Genomic DNA, 22279 nt, shown 5'->3' on the forward strand with positions numbered 1-22279 from the left:
TAATCACAAAAATAAATGAAAAAATAATAAAATAAAATTATCATTAAAACCAAAAGTTTGACGTAAATTTCTAGGACAAATTGGCAAAGCCAGGCTTTATGTCCTAGCCTAGCTAGCCACATTGTAAAAATATTAAATATATTTATTTTACATGATTCCATATTAATTTTTTCATTAAGGAATGTATATAAGAATTTTTTTTTTTTTCTTTCCTTCTTCTTTTTGAAGTACGGGCATGCTCGCCTTCAAGTCTTTCGCCATTTACCAAATTACCCCTAATCCTGAAACACCAATGACCAAACCCCGGCCGGAGAGTTTCTCTCCAAACGTACAATAAAAAAATAATAATAATTAAAAAATTTTAGAAAAAAAAAGCCAAAAGTATGGTAGGAGAGTATATTATATTATACATGTATAAAATATATATAATTAGAATTAAATAAGATTTTAATATGAGAAATGACATTTTTTTTAATTTGTTAAATTGTTAAATGATTAAAATTTAAAATTTGAATATATTTTATATTATTAAAATAAATAAATTTTATTTGAGCTGTATATATATGTATATTGTTACGTACACTAAATTTTATATTTATTTGTATTTTATTTTATTTTTCTTCCTATACAACTAAAATAAAATCTACTTTACTCTAAATTAAAAATTAATAAACAGAACTATATATATATACACACTACCCTCTTCTATACCCTAATTGGTAAATATGATTTCAAATCAAAAGTAATGGAAGAGGTGGTACACGGTTGATGGTAAGTGGCATGGCCGACGACAATGGCAGCACTTTAACAAATGAAGGGGACGATGCCAAGGACAACAAATATAAAAACAATAACGCATTAATATATCATTTAATATATGTATACCGAATGAAACAATAACCTCCTGTTTATGTAAATTAAACAAACAATTTTTTTTATGACAAGTCAACATGTCTAGTTAGAAAACCTGTCATATATATATAAAATCTTCAAATTCAATCAATATGATAGTGGATACAAGGGACTAATTAGTAGATCAACAACTTCACTTGACAAATATATATATATATATATATATGATTTAAAATGATATTTTACAATTTAAAAAATATATATACCAACTGTATTAAGGAAAAAAAAAAAAAGATAACTAAATTCGTGCGTTCTATTTAAATAAGAAAGAAATATAAATTATTTTACAGGATTTAATATAAACTCTAGCAGAATCCCTTTCAAAGGGCAAAAAAAAAAAAAAAAAAAAAAAATCTTCCAAAAGAAGGTAAGATTGATGAAGATTTAATAAAAGGAGTTAATCTGAAACGACGACGTTTGATTTCGATCGCTATTTACCATTGTACGCTGTCGTATTAAACAGTGCATAAGCAATAATTTTCGCTTGAATAATGCATATAAAAGAAAAAATTAAATATCAAAATTGAAACGCCCATAATTTCCCAGTCAGGTTAGGATTTTGTCGGTTTGATCTTGGCGCCTTCTAAGAAATTCTTCAGCACCCCGTCGTCTCTCCGGGGCTTCTTTTCACAACGACCCCCAGTTCGAAGAAATCGAATAGATTCAAAGGTAAAAATTTCTTTTTTTTTTACCCAAAATAAATAATAATAATAATAATAAAAAAGAGTTGATTTTTGAGATAGAGAAAGTTGGGAATTTATACAACTGGGATAACTTTAGTGTTATAATTCTTGGGAGACAATAAAGTTTAATCCTTTGGGTTTTTGGGTTTTTCAGGAGGAAGGTTATGGGAAAAGATTTGGAGGGTTTCAGTGGTTCATCAGCAGCCATTGATTCCTCAAATGTTGGTTTTAAGGTGCTTAACTTCTCTTTCTGCTTGTTTCTCTTGTTTTCATTTCTTTCTTTCTTTTTTTTTCAAAAAAAAATTGTAGTTTCTTTCTAACTTTTGTTTTTTTGATTATATGCTTGATGTTTATGTAGCTTTTGAAGAAGCACGGTTGGCAAGAAGGAACCGGTCTTGGGATTTCCCAGCAGGTGACGCTCATATTATATTTTTATTTACATATATATCATAGTTGGAAACATATTATAATCATCATCTTTTAATGTTTGTTATAATACATGCTTCTTCTCAAATTTTGTTGGGTTTATTTTATGGTTTTTTTAGGTGAATGTTTAGGCATTTTTATACTTATTGTTAATGTCGATGGTCAAAATATTGATAGTTTAAAAGATCTTAAATTTTACACTCAAATTAGGGACTGTTGTATTTTGGAGTACCTAATAGCATGTTTCAAGTATAATTTTGTTGCCGAAAAAGATAAGGCTGTTTTCAGTGATTGCACAATCAAAAGCAAATAAAACGAAATTTATTGTCTGATTTTTAAGTTCAAACCATCATCAGGATGTGCTCTACTGCTGTGCTATAGAATTTAGTTTTTACGGTTTTTGTGGGCAACGAGTTTAACTAGGAGTTTAAGGATATTCCTAGTTTTATGATACATTTAAATTGGAAGAATGTTTTGTAGTTTAGTTTCACTATCGTACTTTTGGTAGATGATTTCTCAATCTTTCTCTTTTATGGAAGTTGTGTTTTCTTAAAGCAAACTTTTGCTTAACTTGGTCTGGCCTGTTCAGTCTCTGTATCTGGAGCATGTTTCAATCTAACTTCTAACTAATTACTTTATCGTCTAAACAGGGAAGGTTGGAACCTGTAGAAACTTATTGGAAGAACAATAAACGTGGCCTGGGAGCTGAGAAGGTAAAGAAGAAGACTGTAAAGCCTCCTGAAACTACCGATTCTAATGAGAAAAATGACCAGGTAAATTCCATTTGCTTATGTATCGATAATTCAGAATTTAATTTAAATTTTTTTTTTCTATTAATACCTTTCCTCTTTTTAACATTAGAAGCAGTTTTGTAATATATGACATGAGATAGAGAAACTTCATCTGCTAGTTCTATGTTCCTAAAGATTAGAAAATGAAAAGCAGGACCTGTTTGGTAGCCGTATTTACATTTAAAACAAAAGATAAGTGAGACATGATGTCAATGAGAGGAATAAAAGTAGATAGGGAGACAGGAGAGGAGAGGTGAGGGATAGGAGAGAGGGAGAGAAGATAGAGGATGCAGTGAGAAAAATATGGTTCTTGAAAATTTAACTTGGGAAACTACTTGAAACGGTTTTGAAAAACTGACCCATATTCTAAAAGATGATTTTTAAAAACAAAAATTAAGATTTTGCTTTAACTTACCTTTTTTAGTTCGAAAAAAGAGCCTAGTAAACATAGTCTTGAACTTGTATGGAAGCATATTTAATTGATGCATTTATTGATCTAGGATAAGAACAAAAGAAATGAGACTTTGCAACCAAAAGCAAATAATTGCAAGTGTTTATCGTTGTTTGCTGGATTCTAGAATGTGGAGGAATTATAATTGGAGAAGATTTTCTTTGGCAAAAATATAAAGTTGATTTATAGACCATTCTAATTCATCTTCATGCTTTTCGTTTTCTGTTTCTTTTACTTTAGAAGATAGTTCATTAATTTGTCTGACGTTTTTATGATGTTGGTATTATTAATTTTAGGAACAGCCATCAAAAAAATCAAAGGCACTCTCGAAGAGGATGAGGAAGATGCAGGAGTTTGAAAAGAAATTGCAAGAGAAGGAATTTGAAAGAGCCTTTTTCAGGGAGTTCTGGCCAGATAATGTTTAATGGTGCAACAAATTGCATGTTCTAATTTACTTTCTTTCATGCCCCCCATCTTTTTAAAAATTTTGAATTTGTATAGTCAATTTTTTTTTTTTTTTTTTCCCCAATGCAACTTAAAATCATACCATATTCGGGTTGTATCTTCTTGTATCATTTTTTTCCCCTTAAATCCTAGGGTAAGGATTCAAACTCGGGTGCGTTGCCCCTAGTAAAAATGGACTGTGCCACTCAGCTGTCTGCAGGGGAACTATCTTCTTGTATTATTTTTGTTAAATAATTCTCATATAGTCAATTGTTAGTGTTAATGATCCATACCTCATTTTATTAGTTGTGAATGCTTGGACTTTTGGTGGTGTATCCCATTGAAAAAATGAGGCTGTTAAATTACAAATTTTCCATTTCCTACCTATGCGTTAAGTTGATGTTTGTTTGCTTAAATTGGACTCTCTGGAACTGAAACAAATATATGCATGAAATGAAATAAATAAATTTATTTCTTTTTTGGTTAACTCATGGAATAAACTTGAACAAAATGTTTTAAATATATGCATGAAATGAAATAAATAAATTTATTTCTTTTTTGGTTAACTCATGGAATAAACTTGAACAAAATGTTTTAAGTGCTATAAGATTTGATTATTAATATTATTTGGAAAAGAATTACTTGTAACTCATAAAATAGAAAATAATATTAATGCTAATAAAGGTTGGGAGATAAAGTAAAAAAGATGATATATACAGCATTAAGAGGAAGAAACTAAAGAACGATTAGGATTTAAAAAAGAAGAAAAAGAAGGTTCAAAGAATTACTTGAAACTCAAAATAGTAAATAATATTAATGTTAAAAAAGGTTGAGAGATAAAGTATTTAGGCGATATAGACAGCATTAAGAGAAAGAAACCAAAGAATGATTAGGATTTAGAAAAAAAAAAAAAAAAAAAAAAAAAAAAAAAAAAAAAAGGTTGATGAAATTACATTAGTCGCATCAGAGAAAGATTATAAATATAAAACATACAACTAGACACAAAAATTAATTAAGAGTAGTGAAAAGCTATGTAGAAAGAAAGAAAAACGCAAGGGAAATTAATTTGTCGAGAAAAAGAAGAAACTAATGGTATGAATGAGAGAAACCATAAAATGAAATTGAAGGGAAAATGAAACGAGAAAAAGTAGTGACAGATCATAGAGATTAACATTACTTTCTTTTACCAAAGATTGGAATATGTCGAATAAGATTTACAAATCCTGATGCCATGCTCTAATGGAACTGCATAGCATATTATAGATTTATCCACGATCATAGTTAAGCTATGTTACTTTCAAATTTCATTTATTGGCACCAACCATGATAAGAACACAACTTGGCACCATGTCTATTAGGAGATCAGCCTCGGAAGCCGTTGGCCTTTGAGTTACTGCAACACCTGGTAAGTTATAATTTCATACTTCTCTTTCCTGCTCTGTAGCTTTATACAGTTATAAATATAGTTCTAGAATCTAGATTTGGCCACACCTCAATTTGCAAGAAAAAAAAAAAAATATATATATATATATATATAGCTGAATTACATGACAAGGTATTAGATTCTGCATCAATACCCTTCCAAAGCTTAAACCTTGCGTATATATACAGTTATGAGCAATGACAGTAAGTGGAATTGACCTAAACATTTTGCAACTTACTACTGTTTCACATAATTTACGATTTCTTTTTTTTGTCTTCAACAGGTTTAATGAGTTGAACAGGAGCAGCTGGTATCCTGATCCACCATTCTCTGACCCGCCTCGCCCATCTGTCACTGGTTTCTTTCCTATATGGCATTTCCCTCGTGAAAGCTTCTGCAAATACTAGCAGAAAAATATATGTCGGTGGCACAAATGCAAACACCGCAGCCATGGCGACGAGCAATATAACAATCCTATCTGTTGCCTGGCAGACACAAATAGAGATAAAAAATTAGAAACACCAAAGGAAATTATTATAGCATATTCTGCAGATAATTCATTCAAAGGATAGCTCTTATTTGTCAAGTATGTTTTATGTGAGGTTCATGCAACCTACGTGTTGAACATACCAACATAATATTAGAGAATTTTATCTAAAAGAGTGTATAAATCTGTAGTCCAGAAAGGAACAACTGGATTTTGATAGGTTGGAATCAATAGATTTTGTGCAAATCTAATGAAAGCAGAATTTATCTTAACAGTAACTTGGTTTTTTTCACATACCTGTGGAAGAACAGCAAAGAGGAGAGCTCTAATCTTTAGGAGTATGATATTTCCAGCTTGGATCAGTGCTTCTACATGAGAGATGGCTTCTTGTAATGTAAGTAGCTGCTCTACGGGATTTCGAGTGGCAGGAGGTGTGATTCTGAAGGGTTCTAATGGCTTCCCTTTGTTAAAATGTCTGCGCCACAGCATGAGAAGTGCAACGAATACAAAAATGGACGGAAACATATATCTGATCCAACCTCTGTATGATCAAGTCGATGACTTTAATACATAACTTATCTTCATATAAGCCATTGCTAATAATTTCAACTTTCATTTAGAACAATAGAAGCACATCAAATTGATAGCAAAATCATATTTATCTAGCATGAATAAAACTGCCTAAGTCAAAAGACAAGCAGATCCCAGGAACTAAAAACAAAAGAAGAGAAGACAAAATAATGCTACAAATACTTTCCAATATCAGAAAAGAACAATGTAGCAAGCATCATAGCAGTCAAATTATTAAGCACGCATGGTATCCACAGAAATCCTTGATCGCTCTCATGAAGTGTTTAGTGTTGATTTGATATAAATATTTTGGATCAGCTTCCTATCAGTTTAACGTTTTCAGTTTAATAGTGTAACTTAAACATAAAATCAGAACCTAGTTGTTCGTTTAGTTCCATACAAATATTGGTACCCTCCTTTATAGTAATTTAAAATTCCACACATGTAAAGCCTACTTTAGGAACAATAATTCAATGAGCTTACACATGAGAAGATGCATTTCATTTCTATTTGTAATAACTATTTCTTTGTCATGTGTAAGGATCACTTTCTGTCCAATTGTTGGATTGACGCATGTCATGATAAGTGCTTATTGTGTTGGATTAATATACAAAATTGGCTTGACTTCCCATCACTTTTAACTTTTCTAAATGATCGCAAATTAACACACATGCTTGTAAACACAGTTACTCATATATGTCTAGGCAACAATGATTCAGTCAAAGACAAGTTACCTTAAAATAGAGTAGCAAGCCAACATCAGAAACACTGTTGATTTATAAGGATCTTTCCATGAAGCCAAAAGTTGAAGACGCCTAGATGCTTCAAGAAACGGGAACATCAATTCCTGTAACAACAAAAGCCGTGTATTTTCAAATATAAAATTAAGCAAACTTCAACATTTTAAGTTGTAAGAACAATAAATCTCCAAGAAATAATAAAACCATAATGCCTAGATTTTCCCTAGGAACTCTATCACTGAGCAATGAGTGTGCTTACACGTGTGTCTGTCATATAAAATATGGTTCAAATTGTGCACTATAACCTAAGTTACCAAAAAATGAAAAAAAGGAATGGTCAGCAATAATGCTCTGGTGCTAAATGCTAACCAGTATTCATATCCATATGTTTTTTATGAACATGGTTCAAATGTTTACTTATTAGCTTGGTTAATCAAATATGTATTAGGCTTATAACCTATCCAATATCTGAATCATCAATAATGCTCTGGGCTAAAAGAATCAGGGAATAAAATTAACTCTCATTCCTCCAAAACATGAAAAGCAATATGAACTCAACCCCAAAAAAATGGAGGTCAAAATTATTTTAACCAGGAAAGCCAATTTAACAAATCATTTTTATAATTGACCTTCATTACTGCAAGGTTTGTATCGATCCCTTCCACCTTCACTTGGTCTACAGTTGCCTGTGCAGCTTCAGCCTTTCCTACATCTGACACAGACTTTTTCACTGCTATCTCCAGGGGATTTGTCTCACCAACACAGACATCTGCTGCTATTATCACTTCTTCGTCAGGGTTTATATCTTTTTGTAATATGAGTCCAAATAGACGAAGTGTTTGAAGTGAAACCGGCGACAGCTTTTGCAGCGGTTTTGCATATGGACTCCCAGAAACATCATGTTGGACAGCAGCAACATTTAAAAGAAACAAGCGGTTTGACAGAGTTTCAAGAATCAAATCTCCCCTTGGGAGGCTTTCCGCAAGGTTGAAAGAAAGTAAAGTTTTGTAATGGGATGAAAAGAAGTGGAAAGCTTCTCTAACTGCACGGTACCTAAAGATACCTAGAATAGCCCTAGCAAGTACTTCAGACCTTTGATTCTCTCTATGGTTGTTTTTCCTGATAAATTTGTGAGCACGAAGGATCTCAAGACATATATCCAACCAATAATCCCGGCGAGAATTCCCTTTGAATTCAGGAAACTCAAAATAAACAGGGTCTGTTCTGTAAATAAAATTATAGTAAGAATTAAAAGTTAAAGAGAGTTAAAACTATGATTATTTTCAAATCTAAGATTTCAAACAATATATTTCAACATAAAACGTACATGGTTGTTGATTTGTACATAACCACTTTATCAAAAATACGAGCACCCAATGGTCCAGTCAATTCAGGTTTTATGATCTGCTTCATATCTGTTGCTAGATCATATCTAACAGCTTTGTCATATAAACCAACACCCAGTGATTCAAAGTACAGTGCATAATTGGTCAGCGTCAACCTTCCTACAAAAATCAGAGATTGAAGATAACAACATCCAGATAAAGAAATTAACAAATATTCAGTCTTTCCACAACTGATTTAAGGACCAATGTTCATCAAAGCTAAATTGAGCATGGTCTACGTTAACATTAAAAGAAAATGGAAAAAAGAAAATAATATATATATATATATATATATATATTTATATACATAAATCGCAGTTATATGTGTTTAAGGAAAGTAGGCAAAACCATTGAATTTTGTGCAAAATACTGACAGCTTTAACAAGGCAAGCTGGTTCAAAAAATCTCACGGGACCTGGCTAGCTCTTGTTGAAAATAAATTACCTGATACAGGTACAGTATAGACAAGTAAAACTTATGAACCTGATTTTGAAGAGCTGCCAGAAAGAGAGCATGCTGGTATAACAAGGAATTCTGTCACATTGATTATAAGGTTTTTGAAGTTTGATTTGGGTTGCAAAGAAAGAAAGGTCAGGTCATGGGCTAAGGCCACAGGAATACTGCTAAAATGATAGATCTGGTAAACCTGACAATGACAGGGTGTTTGGGTAATGGTAAAGTTAGTAGGAATTTGAAATTCTCTGGAAAAGTAAAATTTTCTCTTATTTGGATGACTTTTAAAAGGAGAAAATTGTGGGGCCCAACAAAAAATAAATCTCACAATGTGGGAAACTAATATGGAAAGTTGATCCTCTCAAATAGATGTCATTCTGAAATTCTCTTGGGAAATTAGTTTTATTTATTTATTTTAAATACAATTTTACCCTTTAATTTTAATGCACAAACTTATTTAATTACTTGTAATTCCTATATTATTCTATTATTAACCAAATGTTATAAAAAGAATCCCAAGAAAACTTATTCTTGGGAAACCGAATCTCAGAAAACTGATTCTCGAGAATCAGTTTTCTTCAATACTTTCCCGTCTACCAAACAGGGCATAGGTGAAACAACTGGAGGTGCAAGTCTCCTCGTCAAAAGATGACTCCCATGGCCTTGACCAAGGGCTCCTTTTGGGCTTTACAAATTCACACAAGCAATGGGACATCTCTTTTCTCTCTCCATCCCCATTCCTGCCATCATCAATGTTGTTTCTTTTCCTCAACAGAAACACAAATTCCTCTGTTATCACAATTGTGAATACCCAATAAATATATAAATAAAATCAGGAATGGTTTGGTTTACTTGACATAACCCATTAAATTGAATCCAAGATCAATTAAATCTTCTATATGACTTAATTTAAATTATAAAAAAAAAAAAAAATTAACTATAATGAGGATGGAAGAAAAGGAATTATTTAACCTTACTATACCGTATTGATACAGAAAGTCAATAACGTGAAACCTATTTTATAGAAACATAGATATGCTTACGTATGTTAAATTGTCATCAGTACCAAGATCTTAAACCCATAGGAAGTGGACCAACTATAAATTCATTATACAAGACTATAAAGACAATTTGAGCTCTAGTATGATGTTAAGAACCATTTAACTCCATGAGCTTAAGTTCATAGGAATTGGATATAGATCAGCCAACACAACACACACTTCACAACATAGATAATGATATATTTACATTTTAGTAGATCATAAAAAAAATATTGTATTTTGTAATAAATGATGCATTTTTATTTATATTTACAATTTTTAAACCTTGCGTCCTTGTATCTATATTCTATATGTAAGCGACATGATGTTATTTGGCCCTAAGCTTTATGGTTCTGAATCAAGATGACGTTTTGGGAATAGAATCACTTACCAGGCCATGCAGTAATACCAATATGTTGCAGAACTGGTTGAGTAGGAATAGTACCATCAACATCAAGGATGATTTCTCCTTCAGCAAGCTCAAGATTTCCAATAGAAGGAGCCAATGCATTTTTTGCAGCCTTAACAACCCTGCAGAAGAGCCATGATTTGATATTATTTAATACAATTCAATATAAATATATATATATATAACGACAAAAAGCTGAGGAAACATCAAACCATGAGAACAAAAGCATTTACCAAAAATGTCCATACTTCCATAAACATTTATTTATTTATTTATTATTATTATTATCGTTGTTGTTGTTGTTATTATTATTATATATTTCCTGAAACCATAAACATTGATCTTCACAGAAAAAAGAAAGAAGAAACCATCGGCTCCATCCTCATTTGCATACAGTGATCGCTATGAATAAATCATCTAAAAGCTGTGGGTTTCGTTAAAGAATCCTTGGACGTAAATGTTTTGAAAGATTAAACCTTCAGCCCGTTTCAATCAACATAATCTATGCTCCCAGATTTTGAATAACAACACAAAAGATTGTTATATCAAAAATTTCTGGTTTTATTTCTAGAGAGGATATCTTGGAAATTCGATATACCATATTTTTATTTTATTTCACTTCAGAATTAACCTCCATTCAAAAGCTAAAATCACTAAAATTTCACCAACGAATCATAAAAAATTTATTATATAAACTGATCTGGAGGTTGTTTCATCATGTCAGATGTTACATAAATCCCAGCCCATAGGGTATGATCCACATGGTGCACTCCCATTTTATTAAAACCTTTTCCATATGTACAACATTCTTTATCATACAAGAAATTTAAAATTTTTCTAGTTGTGTTGATCTTAAATGTATTTTTTTCCCCTTTAGAAACAATGACACATTCTCATGATCATTTCCTCGTACTTTAACATTCAATACTAAGTAAATAAATCAAAGAGAGGTAAACTCGCAAAAGCATTTATTGGCAATGCAAGATAAGGCACACTAGTACATAGATGTGAAATTTTGTCATTAAAAGTGAGTTGTAAACTTGGAGTAAGAGTTTCACTCACATAAACAATTGGAATTGATGCAAATGATAGCAATCAAAGATTGAAAACGTACTTGTCAAGGCTTTTTATGTATTTCTCATATACAATGAAATGAAGTCGATGGCATGAAGAGCTTGTGAGTGCATCAAAAAGGTTGTGTACAGTAATTATATCTGCAACAGGAGCACAAACAGGAGCTATACGTGCAAAAGCCTCCCGTCCAACAGTTTTCTTCTCATCAACCTGCAGGAGAAAGTAGCACAAATATGGACGTCAACACTTCTTAGAAGATACAACTAACTTGACCACTTGATTTAAGACCTTAACCATCCTATATATAAAATTGCATAGAACATCAGGAGAATATCCTACTTGCAGATAAGGAAGCACAGAGCAAAAAAAAAAAAGAAAAAAAAAAAAGCGACGAAAAGAACCTGAACAGCCATGTTTGTGGAACTTGAATAAAAAAGTGACCATCCATCATCCTCCTCTACTTCCTCATTACTACAAGTTGCAGTTTCCTGCAGCCAAGGAGAAGTTAGACAGACATCACAAACCAAGAAAACAGAATAAAGACTTACTGCCTGACGTCGGAACTCTTAGGAGAAGAAACATCTATTTTCTTACAAATTTCAATAGATAAAGATATGGGTTGTCTCACTTTGTCTACTTGTTCACTCTCAACACTGGGAGCCTCCCATGCAAGCATCATGTCGAAAGTCAAACGTTGAAACTCCTTGTCACTCAAATAATCTGCATGTCCACTCACTATATTGAGTGCTTGGTATGAACAAAATTCTAAAAAATTCCTTGCATAGGTAAGAAGTTCCTTAACACTCTCAGGTAGCTCTGTATCAAAACGATGCTGTAACTCTTCAGTTGGGATTTGCAGGATCCTACAAAAGCATGAAATTAGGAGGGGTTAACTTTATTACACCATTTTATCTCTTATATTTTTAAGAGACATTATTCTACCTGTTTAGGGATATAGAATTTGCTACAAACAAATTTCATAGCTTAGAGGAATTGACAAGTTGGTTCATGTATGTCCACTTGTAAACTTCTACAATTAATAGCCATCTAACCAAAAGATATGGATGACATAACAGACAGAAGGGAACTAAACTATTAAAACAAAAAAAAAAAAAAAAACAAAAAAAAAAAAAAGAAGCTCCCCATAATTTTTTAGAAACAGAGAAAAATAGCCACTCACGGAAAAGTAAACATGTAACAAGTAATTATCAATATTTACACTAATAATTAGTGGAAGAAAAGTTGATCGTTATTTTATGTTTTGGCCTCCCAAAGGAGTACTTTTCATCAAAAGTGAAGTCGATAAGTATCCTCGTTAAATTTTGTTTCTAATGGAGTCCATGATGAATTGCTGTACTATGTTGCTTACAAATATAACAATAATGAACACGTCACATTTGAATGACCTCTTTAAATCAAATTATCAGAAAATCAAAATCCATTAAAGTTGAGCAGTTTCTGCCCAACAAAAAGCCATATACAATCATCAAATAAAAGAAACAAGAAAAAAGCTTTTATGAGCATATAAAATTAAGACCCATAGAAAGTTAAAACATCCAGATTTCCACAGTTTCCAATATATCTATATATATATATATATATATATGCTCGTGAATGAAAAATTCTAATCGATAAGAAAATTTTTTTCCCATCCCTCAGCAATGAATATTCCAATCACATCCCAAACCCAATATGCTAAAAACACCCAAGCACACAAATGAATGCCAAATGAAATAAAATCACAGAAAATGGTTGTATACCCAGAAGAAGAAAACAGAAAATATACAGACAGAAATGGAGAACATGGGCAATAGTGAAAGAAAGAATGGACCTTGAACAGCGAGAGACGACAGAATTGGCAAGAGGAGAGAGCTGGGGAATGGGTCTTGGGGAATTGAGAGAAGAAGGGGAAGAAGATTCACCCTTTTCGCCGGCAATAGCATTGGCATTGATCTTGCGGTTGAAGAGGGATTTGAAGGACAGGTTTTGGCTCCTTATCACCAAACCTTCCAGCATTCCCACTTTCACATTCTCCATGTCCTTTCGCTTCCTTGGAATTCTTTCTTGTTTCTATCTCCCTTCTGCTTCTGCATCAATATATATACCTTTCTTTCCCATTTGGTTTTGATCCGAAAATGTGATTTTCAGATTCAATATTAGCCCATGCTTGTAGATAAAATTACAATTTTGGGTCCAATTTAGGATTGCAAAGTCCAAAATACCCTTCTAGGATGGGCCAAAACGAAACGTACAAATCTACGGGTTTTGCCTTCTCTTACGGCGGCTTTGGTTGGCTTTGTAATTATCTCTTAACCAAAGATTTGATTTTGAGAGAGACCAAAGATGGGTCAGGTTCCAAGTCACGCAGCAGCAGCAGCCGAAGCAGTGGATGAGGTTCCCTCTGCTTCTTCTACTTCTTCTTCGGCTTCCTCGTCTTCCTCGTCTTCCTTCTCCATGGAATCTGTCATTGCTGGTATGTTTTCGTTTTGGGAATTGTTACTTATGATTATCAGCTTCATGTTAGCTTAAAACTTAATATGGGTTATTTGTAATTTGCCTCTTTTTGTCTCTCTTCCAATGGAATTACGGGTTCTGTTTGTTTTTAAATAAATATATAGAATGTTCCCATTATATCAGAATTATGTATATGTTTATACTAGCGCACATATTTATGAATTGTTGCTGTTATTGCTAGAAGGTGTTGTTTGTTTGCTTTTTAGCTAGAGAGCAATTGAGCCATAGTTGATGAGTCTGAACGTGATGATGCTAATGCTCCATCCATGTATTCATCAGATGTATTTTTGGATTTCTTGATTTCAGTTGCTAAGTCATTAGGATTTATCTTTGTACATGTTTCTGCAGCATTGGTCGTAATAGGGTACTTTTGGAAAATTTAGAGACAACAAATGATAAAATAGTGGATTGCCTGTGGATCACAGCAATCCAATTAGTGTCATATGAATTTCTCTCTTATGGTGATGGGTGGTGGCATTACTTGGTGTGTTAAAATAGCTGTTTTGGTTGCAGTTTTCATAACTGATTTCGATATTATTTCTCCATACTGAATATGAAATCAATTGCGGATTATGCGTTGTATTTTTTTGGTTGGTTTATAAATATAGTTGGAGAAGACCTGTGACAGTAACCAAAAGTCAAGTAATTGAACCACCTACTAGTTTGATTAACTTTGCAGCTGCTTGGTGGAGAATGATGGAGATTACATAGGATTGGAGATTACATAGGATTATAAGTTACTAGGGTTTTATGATTTTTAGGGTTTTCATATTATTATATTTATTTGATTTCTAGGGTTTTAATATTATTATGTTTATTAGGTATTTTTTTTATTATTTTAATTTCCTTATGTTTTAAGGAAGTTTTATTATTTAGTTTCCTTATTTAATTAGGGTATCTTATTTTTAGTTTTCTTATGTTGTCAGGTGTGTTATTATAAATAGGGATCTCTACAACCTTCACTAGATAGTTGATAATAATACAAGTATTTTTTAAAGATTAATTTCTCTGGTTTTGTGTGATGCTAACCAAAACTAGGTGTGATGTTTGGATTTTAGGAGTGATTCCTAAAATTGTTCTAGTGGGATATTAGAACTTTATCTTTTAATTTTCGTTTTTTATTTATTTATTTATTTTTCCTTCTCTACTTGTCCTACATCACTGCTTTATGGAGTTCGTACCATATAGACTCCTTAATCTTACTGCAATAGACTTTGGTAACAAATTTTAATAAGTAAGACCTGGCTTACTTTTGAATTTTGTATGTGCACTGAAGGATACATGATTATTCTCTGCTAGACTACCAATCCCAACCAATAAGTAAATTCTAACATGGATCTATAAATTTTTTCATCTTCAATATACAAGTTCTACGATGGATCTATATATTTCTTCTTTGCTGTTAAAGTACAAATAATTTATCTGCAGAAGTTGGAATTGAATACTACCTAGGAAGCTTAAATAATGATTTTGATCTATGTTTCACGGGTTGTTCACTCACTTCACCTAATCATGCATCCCTGCATCAAATCTTGGATGCTGATAAGGTAAGAGGTACTGGACACTCCAAATACATGGAATGACTTGAAAAGCTGTAAATTGAACCTTGGATTTGTACTCACACCGAACCCCAAACCAAAGTCCAAGTAGCATGGTTTTGGATTCATTGTATTAAGTTTTCCATGTTTGTGTACATGTATTATTCATCATCCATGTAAATGTACAATAACGCAAACACACCAAAACAAATTTCTAAGCAAAACTACTGGTGTTTAATAGTTCAGTTCAGCTTTAGCTACATGCCACCAAATATGATGAAATTGAATACTTCATTTCTTTTTCATTTTTTTCTTTGTTCATGAGGTTGTATCATAGAAATTAGAAATCAGATGAGTATTTGAAATTCGTATGATGTTGTCTATGTGCAGAAGCTGCAGCATATGGCAATGATGGAAATGAGGTTAGTCCATTTTAAGATGTGCTTTTTTTCCTCAAGAGAACAGGGGTGGGGTTTTGGTAGATCTTCTGTTAATCTTTCCATTAAAAAAATAATAATAATAATAAAGACTGAAATTAAAAAATAATAATAATAATAATGATAAATAAAAAATAAATGGAAACACCGCTTTTCCAATGAAGATTAGCAATTAAAGAGGCTGGAATTTGAATTTTGCAGTCTCTTGATGCCAAGGCTCAGAAAGCATTAGAATGCCCATGCATAGCTGATTTGCGAAGTGGCCCATGTGGGGCTCAGTTTTCAGAGGCATTCCTCTGTTTTCTCAAGAGTACTGCTGAAGAAAAGGTAATTATAATTTATGCCCTTTGCTTCATCTATCTTTTTTCCCCATTCTGTCTTTCTCAGCTACCGAAGGACAAAGTATTGGATTCCATGGTCTTCCGTTTCTGATTATGGTTGCTTTTGGCTGCTATTTATATTCTTATAGATTGTTAATTAACATTTTTGTATGTTTCTACTTGATAAGAAGAGGATTAAATGGTCGCCTACCTGGCCATAGTGTTTTGCATGCTTTTGATTCCCATTAATTTTGTTATGGCCAGAACTTTGTCAGCCAGGTGGAAGTGAATATACTAATTATATGTCTATTAATCTCCTAATTTTTCCTGAAGCATTGACATAGAAAACTTCTTTGGTGCAGGGCTCAGACTGTGTGAATCCATTTGTGGCTTTGCAGAACTGTATCAAAGCTAATCCCGATGCGTTTTCTAAAGATGTTTTAGAAGAAGATGAAGTCAAGAATGAACAAGAGGAGAACCAGCAGTTGAGAATAATCCCACCTCTATGGACCAAGGAATCTCAAACACCAAAATCCAAACTTTGAGAGATCCAAGCCATTTGCTTTCCTTCTCTCAACTTAGTTTTTCTGTCCGTCTCTTCCTCCCTTTCATCCTTTCGTTTTTTATACTTTTTTTTTTTTTTTTTTCTTATTCTTTTACATAGGCAGAAACTAATTTGTTAGTTTGATAAACAGAATTGGCATTGTAAACACATTTTCATAGTTCACTGAGATTAAAAAATGAATGGTGAACTTCTACAGACATGGTTTAGGAAGATACTCTGTGGAAGGAAATTGGATACAATGCAACCAAGTAGATAACAGAAACAAATTTTATTTTATTTTAGTTTATTTTTCATTTTTCATATACTCCCATATAATATTTCCTCTTTAACATGTTAATGTAAGTTTCCATAGGAAGATCTCCCATCAGTAAATTTACTAAAATGGCATTTGAAAACAACCACAATCGGCAATATCATTTATGGAACATTAAAAATAAAAAATAAAAATTAAAAAAATAAAAAATAAAAACAAAACCGGTGTATGAAAGGAGGTACTATTAACAACAAAAATAAAGTATGGATGGTGTTGATGTAATTCTTGAAACTATAGCAGTTCAAATATCCATAATCATATGAAACTAAGTTATGGATCAAAAAACTATAATCATATGAAACTAAGTTATGGATGAAGTGGAAGGTTATGAATTCAGTATTTACCTAGCCCTCAAAATTATTACTAATGAAAGCACTAAATTTGTCCGGAGCAGCCCTAATGGTTAAATGATTTAATTTAAATCTTTTGGAAGAGTGACTCATATATAATAATTCAAGCATCAATCCTCACTTCTAGTATTAGAAGTGAAAGCCAGCAAAAAGAAAATATTAGAAGTGAAAAATAAAATAGCACTAAGATCATATTATGTTCTTACTTTTGCTTCTGTTTTTGTTTTTGCTATTTTATAAATGCTTTTTGAAAAAATTATTTTTAAATACTTTTAGAAAACAGTTTTTAAATATTAAAAACTGTTTCTAGTTCTTCAAAAATCCTATCAAATAAGATATCAATTTAATAAATATTCATTTTATTTTTTTAGATAAACTATCTAATTTATAAACTATTCAAAATTATTTTGCATCTTTGGCTCTTTAAAAATCCTATCAAAAAATAGTTGAATTTAATAAATATCTATTTTTTTTTTGAACAAATCATCTAATTTATAAATAATCTAAAATTTTTTCTACATTATGTTTTTATGGGGCACAAAAAAAAATATTCATTCACCCGAACTACTCGTTCTATCTTAATAAATACCCACTTTGAAATAATTTTACATGCAAAAACGTAAATTAATAATTATGTATGATACCCAAATAGAATATGTACATTATTTTTGTTACTAACAAAGTAACGGTTACTGATCCGTGAGCTCAGCTTGTTGGCATTGCATATCATTTCGAATTGCAGGTTGCTATCGAATATAAGTTGTGGTGGTATATGTGGAAATAAAGACGAATAAGGACACCAATTACCAAAACAAAAACAAAAACAATGCGAACACCTAAATAGACGGACTTTGAAAGAAAAACAGTTTTTTAAATATGATATGACCATAATACCCTTGGAGAGGATGTAGGAGTGGTGTTGTTAAACCCCTTCTTCATCTTCCTGAATCCTTCACCATTCCATTTGGGTGAAAATGGCTTTAGCTTCAGCTTCCTTTGCTTCTCAATTGCTTCCTCTTCGCTCTCGGTTGAAGCCAAAGTCCCTCTCTTTTCCCTTCCCCTCTTCTTCTTCTTCTTCTTCTTCTTCTTCTTCTTCTTCTTTTTTAACTCGTCTCTGTCTCACACCAACTTCTCGACCCTCGTTATGCGTATCAGCAGCAGCAGCTTCCAAGAGCAATTCAAACCCAGTTGTTGATTCTAAAAACCAGAACAAAGCAGACTCCGAAGAGGGTCAGGTGGAGGTGGAAGAAGACCTCCCATGGATTCAAGACAAGGCCTTGGACATTGTGGAGTTCACTGGCTCCGTCACTCAGGCCATTCCTGGCCCAAGAGTTGGTTCCACTTCTCTCCCTTGGATTCTTGCTCTTCCTCTTGCCTATGCCGGCCTCACTTTCGTCATTGCCTTCGTTAAGACCGTCAAGAAGTTCACTTCCCCAAGAGAAAAACGCAGGAGATTGGTCTGCTTTTCCAACCCCAACCCAATTTTTATTTTAATTTTTCTGATGATATTAATGTATATTTTACTTGCTTATACACTGGATGTGCTTTTTCCATTGTTGAGGTTTTCTTGTTTTTGGGCTCGTAAACAGGGGGAAAAAAAAATGATTGGCTATGTGATTTTATTGGTTTTGGGATGCATTATTATCTACATGTGTACTGGTGGTATATCGTAAATCATCACTGCATTATGAGTTTGGAACCCAACACTACCGGGTTTTATTTATTTATTTATTTATTTTTCATTTTAATGTATAATTTACTTGACAAATTACTGAATATATGTTTTTCCTTTTGTTGTGTTTCTTGTTTTTGGAGCTAGAAATTCGGAAAAGTAAAACTTAGTGTGATTGTTGGTTTTCGGGATGCAATATTATCTATGTGTGCACTGTCATAGTGTAAATTTTCTCTCAATTATGAGTTTGTTTCAATGGTGTCCTAATCTGAAAGATGCTGACTTTTATGTTGGTTATGGATATCCGTTTAAATCTGTAAAAATTTTGATCTTGCTTAGTTGCTTGTATAGGTGAATAAAAATGCTATGCTATGCAAATCTATCGATGACTTGTATCTGAAAGGAAGAGATGCGGTAGAACCAGATGAGCTCAACCGTCTTGCCCAAAAGGTGAGATGCCTGCTCAATGCTTGCACCTAACATAAATATATTCATTTGTTGATATGTTCTTTCTGATAATTGATTAAATGCGGAAATTAATCAGTGAAAGATGTTGGCTGGGATCCTTTCATATTAACATTGTAAATGGTTTTGCAACATCAATAGGTGTAAACCAACAAATATAATACATGAAAAAGTATAGCATATTATTTAGGTTTTCTTATCTACTTGGTGCAAAATTGATTCTGCAAAAGTTTAACTTTTAATAGGCTGAAACTTGCCTAGTTTGGATTTTCTGTTATGTTAGAACTTGGTAAAGCAATGTGAATGGTCTGATTACATGTTTTGCTTTTTATGTGTTAGAACTTGGTAAAGGCATGTGAATGGTTTGATTACATGTTTGGCTCTTTATATGTTAGGACTAGTAAAAGCCATGTGAATGGTTTGATTACATGTTTGGCTCCTTATATGTTAGAACTGGGTAAAGCCATGTGGTTATGATGTTAGGTCTCCATAAACTGTATATGTTAGGACTTGGGAGTACGGAGTACATCATTTATCTTCATATCATAAATAGTTAAATTGCTGGATGAAGATAGACTTTTAATGAAAGCATTATATTCAGATTATATTATTTAATTAGTTTTATGTTTAGCACCCGAAACCAAAATAATTTGTTGAAGATAGAAGGGTGGTGCAAAGGAATCCAACTTGATGGGTGGGTTTCACATTTTCAAGTTGACTTTAAGGCTTTCCGATCAAACAATAATGTATATGGGCCGTATTCTTTTGAAGGGAAATTGATTTTTCTGTTTTGCTCTTCTTTGATTCCTCAAATATTTGATGCTTTTTGCTTACAATAATTTCCGTTACCTTGTATATGTGCTTGCACATGCTCACCATTTCATCTTTCATAACAGCATCTAATTTGTATCCAGACAGGTTTTGGCATAGAAGAGATTTTGCGCAAGTACATACGGTATGCTTTGAATGAGAAACCATTCAACCCAGATTTGGTCGCTGACTTAATTCAGCTCAGGAAAGCTTCTGGATTGGATGATTCCCAGATTGCTGGGATTTTAAATGAAATCTCAAGAAGGATTGTGCAAGATAAAGGTAGCTTATTGTACTTCTTTTGTGTCTGCTAAAAGTGTGTGCTTCCTATTTTCTTTTGCCCTTTAAAGAAATAATCTAATTAGAATTTCAAAGAATTGGCTGATTATTGGGATCTCAGTTTTTGTTTGCATTGCTTCGTTGATTATTAGGCTTGCTATTTTATTATGCTTCAAGTCGATTGTATTTGGTCTCTCTCTCTCTCTTTAGGGCAATGGACTACTGGGACTTTTATTTGAATTGTCTCTTTTAGGATCTTATATTCTTAAATTCTTCATTTCACTTAAATTTGTTCATTTAAAACCCAAGATTTGGCATACATGTGAGCTGCCTGGAGGGTAGAGGAAGGAAGGATACTGCTAATGAAGCTGATACTTCTTTCACCTTCTTGTATTGTTTGTGTAGTTTCTTGTTTGACTTTGGACTCATTTGATACTTATTCTTATCTATATGTGGTCAAAATACACGAATATAAATCCAGTTCATTTGCCTTCTAAGGAGCTTTTGTAAAATGGAATTTTAGTATAGAAAATACATTTTCGACAATTAGCTATCTGATGCTGATAGCATTCTGTGATTTTCAGGTCCAGTTGTAATGAATATATCTGGTTATTCTGAAAAGGGTTTCAAGAGAAAACTAGCAGTTCAGGCCCTCTTTGGAAAGGTTTTCTATTTGTCTGAGGTAAGTTGTTGATTGGTCAAAGATAATATTTTGCTTAACTACTATGCTATTTTTTTTTTTTTTTTTTTTTTTTTTGTTGTCCATTTTTTTTTCCCCCCCTTTTTTACCGTATATGCAATACCCATTTCTTCCTATTCTAATTTTAACAATTAGGAGTTTTAACTCAGCAAACAAAGGTAAGAAAGTGCCACAGTTAGAAATTTTTCTTCTTCTAGCCTCTTTAATTTCTAAACAGGTCTCTTTAGTAATCCTTTCTAAGATGCGTTACTCTTCTCATATCCAATTTTTTTCTTCTTCTTTTTTTTTTTTTTTTTCCTTCTTGTTTTGATCATGTAAAAAATAATTGCCCATCACTTCTATTTAATTTGTGGTTTCTGCTATTGACATGTTCAATTTATTGCTTGAAACTTTTGGCAGCTTCCCGAATTCTGTTCGAAGGATAGCTCCTTAGTTGTCAAGGAAATATTCGGTGTTGCAGAGTAGGCCTCTAACTTTGGAATTTGTTTCATCCATTCATTCTTTTTATTGATCAATACAAAGGCTTTGGAATCAGTATTTTCTATGCTTGTAGTTACATATTTTGATTCTTTTCTCTGATTCTCAGCGAGGATGCAATCAAACTCCGGATGCACACACTCTCTGAAGCAGGGGATATGGATTCACTCGAGAAGATGGTTGATGATTCAGATTCTGAAAATTCTGAAGATGGTTCATCTGATGCTCCTTGATTCATATTATCCACCATGCCAGTAGAGAAATTAGTCAGAAAATTTTAAAATGATTTCTGACAAGAAATGGTCATTACGAGGCATTATTCATAGGTTATGTTCTTTAGGATCATGTATAGTAGAAAAATTTTGGTTTGAGAAGATCAGTTGGCAAAAAGTCTGTCATACAAAGTGATGGTTTTTGCTGTAGTTTACTTGGAAGTTAATAGATTTGAATCGGATTTTGGTGATTTGGGTTTTGCAAAACAAAACTAAAGGATGTCAATTTTATGTTATGGAAATGAAAATTTGAACTAGAGCCCAGCTATTATAATTTTG

At 32.4% G+C, this 22279-nt stretch overlaps 4 protein-coding genes across 6 annotated transcripts; 3 read left to right on the forward strand and 1 right to left on the reverse strand.

Annotated features, from left to right (window-relative positions):
* Positions 1–1422: 1422 nt before the first annotated feature.
* On the forward strand, positions 1423–3995 carry LOC107421879 (uncharacterized). 2 transcript variants are annotated; one of them, XM_016031226.4, is made up of 5 exons: positions 1423–1581; positions 1750–1828; positions 1954–2007; positions 2672–2794; positions 3560–3995. In XM_016031226.4, exons 2-5 carry the CDS (start codon positions 1760–1762, stop codon positions 3686–3688), a joined length of 375 nt encoding a protein of 124 aa, XP_015886712.2. In that variant the 5' UTR covers positions 1423–1581; positions 1750–1759; the 3' UTR covers positions 3689–3995. The 2 variants fall into 2 exon arrangements, with proteins under 2 accessions (XP_015886712.2, XP_015886713.2); XM_016031227.4 differs by having other exon boundaries at positions 3566–3995.
* Positions 3996–5213: 1218 nt separating this feature from the next.
* Positions 5214–13415, reverse strand: LOC107421888 (uncharacterized). Of its 2 annotated transcripts, XM_048477196.2 has the most exons (11): positions 13120–13189; positions 12091–12151; positions 11917–12008; positions 11690–11776; positions 11329–11498; positions 10197–10336; positions 8255–8432; positions 7557–8151; positions 6922–7034; positions 5915–6158; positions 5214–5615 (listed from the first exon to the last, which is right to left on the reverse strand). In XM_048477196.2, exons 3-11 carry the CDS (start codon positions 11965–11967, stop codon positions 5385–5387), a joined length of 1809 nt encoding a protein of 602 aa, XP_048333153.2. In that variant the 5' UTR covers positions 11968–12008; positions 12091–12151; positions 13120–13189; the 3' UTR covers positions 5214–5384. The 2 variants fall into 2 exon arrangements, with proteins under 2 accessions (XP_048333153.2, XP_048333152.2); XM_048477195.2 differs by having other exon boundaries at positions 11917–12151; positions 13120–13415.
* A 145-nt stretch (positions 13416–13560) lies between these two features.
* LOC107421876 (mitochondrial intermembrane space import and assembly protein 40 homolog) lies at positions 13561–16962 on the forward strand. Its single transcript, XM_016031223.4, has 4 exons — positions 13561–13761; positions 15731–15762; positions 15979–16104; positions 16460–16962. Exons 1-4 carry the CDS (start codon positions 13632–13634, stop codon positions 16640–16642), a joined length of 471 nt encoding a protein of 156 aa, XP_015886709.3. The 5' UTR covers positions 13561–13631; the 3' UTR covers positions 16643–16962.
* Positions 16963–18202: 1240 nt separating this feature from the next.
* On the forward strand, positions 18203–22277 carry LOC125418199 (uncharacterized). The gene is made up of 6 exons (XM_016031225.4): positions 18203–18782; positions 19349–19447; positions 20377–20554; positions 21136–21233; positions 21651–21712; positions 21838–22277. Exons 1-6 carry the CDS (start codon positions 18300–18302, stop codon positions 21959–21961), a joined length of 1044 nt encoding a protein of 347 aa, XP_015886711.2. The 5' UTR covers positions 18203–18299; the 3' UTR covers positions 21962–22277.
* Positions 22278–22279: the final 2 nt, after the last annotated feature.

Source organism: Ziziphus jujuba, chromosome 3 (genome assembly GCF_031755915.1).
Source record: "Ziziphus jujuba cultivar Dongzao chromosome 3, ASM3175591v1".
NCBI lineage: Eukaryota > Viridiplantae > Streptophyta > Magnoliopsida > Rosales > Rhamnaceae > Ziziphus > Ziziphus jujuba.

Coding starts and splice junctions, on each gene's coding strand:
- LOC107421876 (XM_016031223.4), top strand. CDS start 13,632: ATGGGTCAGGTTCCAAGTCACGCAGCAGCAGCAGCCGAAGCAGTGGAT. Junction 13,762..15,730: donor CATGGAATCTGTCATTGCTG/GTATGTTTTCGT, acceptor GTCTATGTGCAG/AAGCTGCAGCATATGGCAAT. Junction 16,105..16,459: donor AGAGTACTGCTGAAGAAAAG/GTAATTATAATT, acceptor TCTTTGGTGCAG/GGCTCAGACTGTGTGAATCC.
- LOC107421879 (XM_016031226.4), top strand. CDS start 1,760: ATGGGAAAAGATTTGGAGGGTTTCAGTGGTTCATCAGCAGCCATTGAT. Junction 2,008..2,671: donor GTCTTGGGATTTCCCAGCAG/GTGACGCTCATA, acceptor TCGTCTAAACAG/GGAAGGTTGGAACCTGTAGA. Junction 2,795..3,559: donor CTAATGAGAAAAATGACCAG/GTAAATTCCATT, acceptor TATTAATTTTAG/GAACAGCCATCAAAAAAATC.
- LOC107421888 (XM_048477195.2), bottom strand. CDS start 13,325: ATGGAGAATGTGAAAGTGGGAATGCTGGAAGGTTTGGTGATAAGGAGC. Junction 11,499..11,689: donor CCACAAACATGGCTGTTCAG/GTTCTTTTCGTC, acceptor TTTCTCCTGCAG/GTTGATGAGAAGAAAACTGT. Junction 5,616..5,914: donor TCTTTGCTGTTCTTCCACAG/GTATGTGAAAAA, acceptor TGTGTCTGCCAG/GCAACAGATAGGATTGTTAT.
- LOC125418199 (XM_016031225.4), top strand. CDS start 18,300: ATGGCTTTAGCTTCAGCTTCCTTTGCTTCTCAATTGCTTCCTCTTCGC. Junction 19,448..20,376: donor TCAACCGTCTTGCCCAAAAG/GTGAGATGCCTG, acceptor ATTTGTATCCAG/ACAGGTTTTGGCATAGAAGA. Junction 21,713..21,837: donor GAAATATTCGGTGTTGCAGA/GTAGGCCTCTAA, acceptor TCTGATTCTCAG/CGAGGATGCAATCAAACTCC.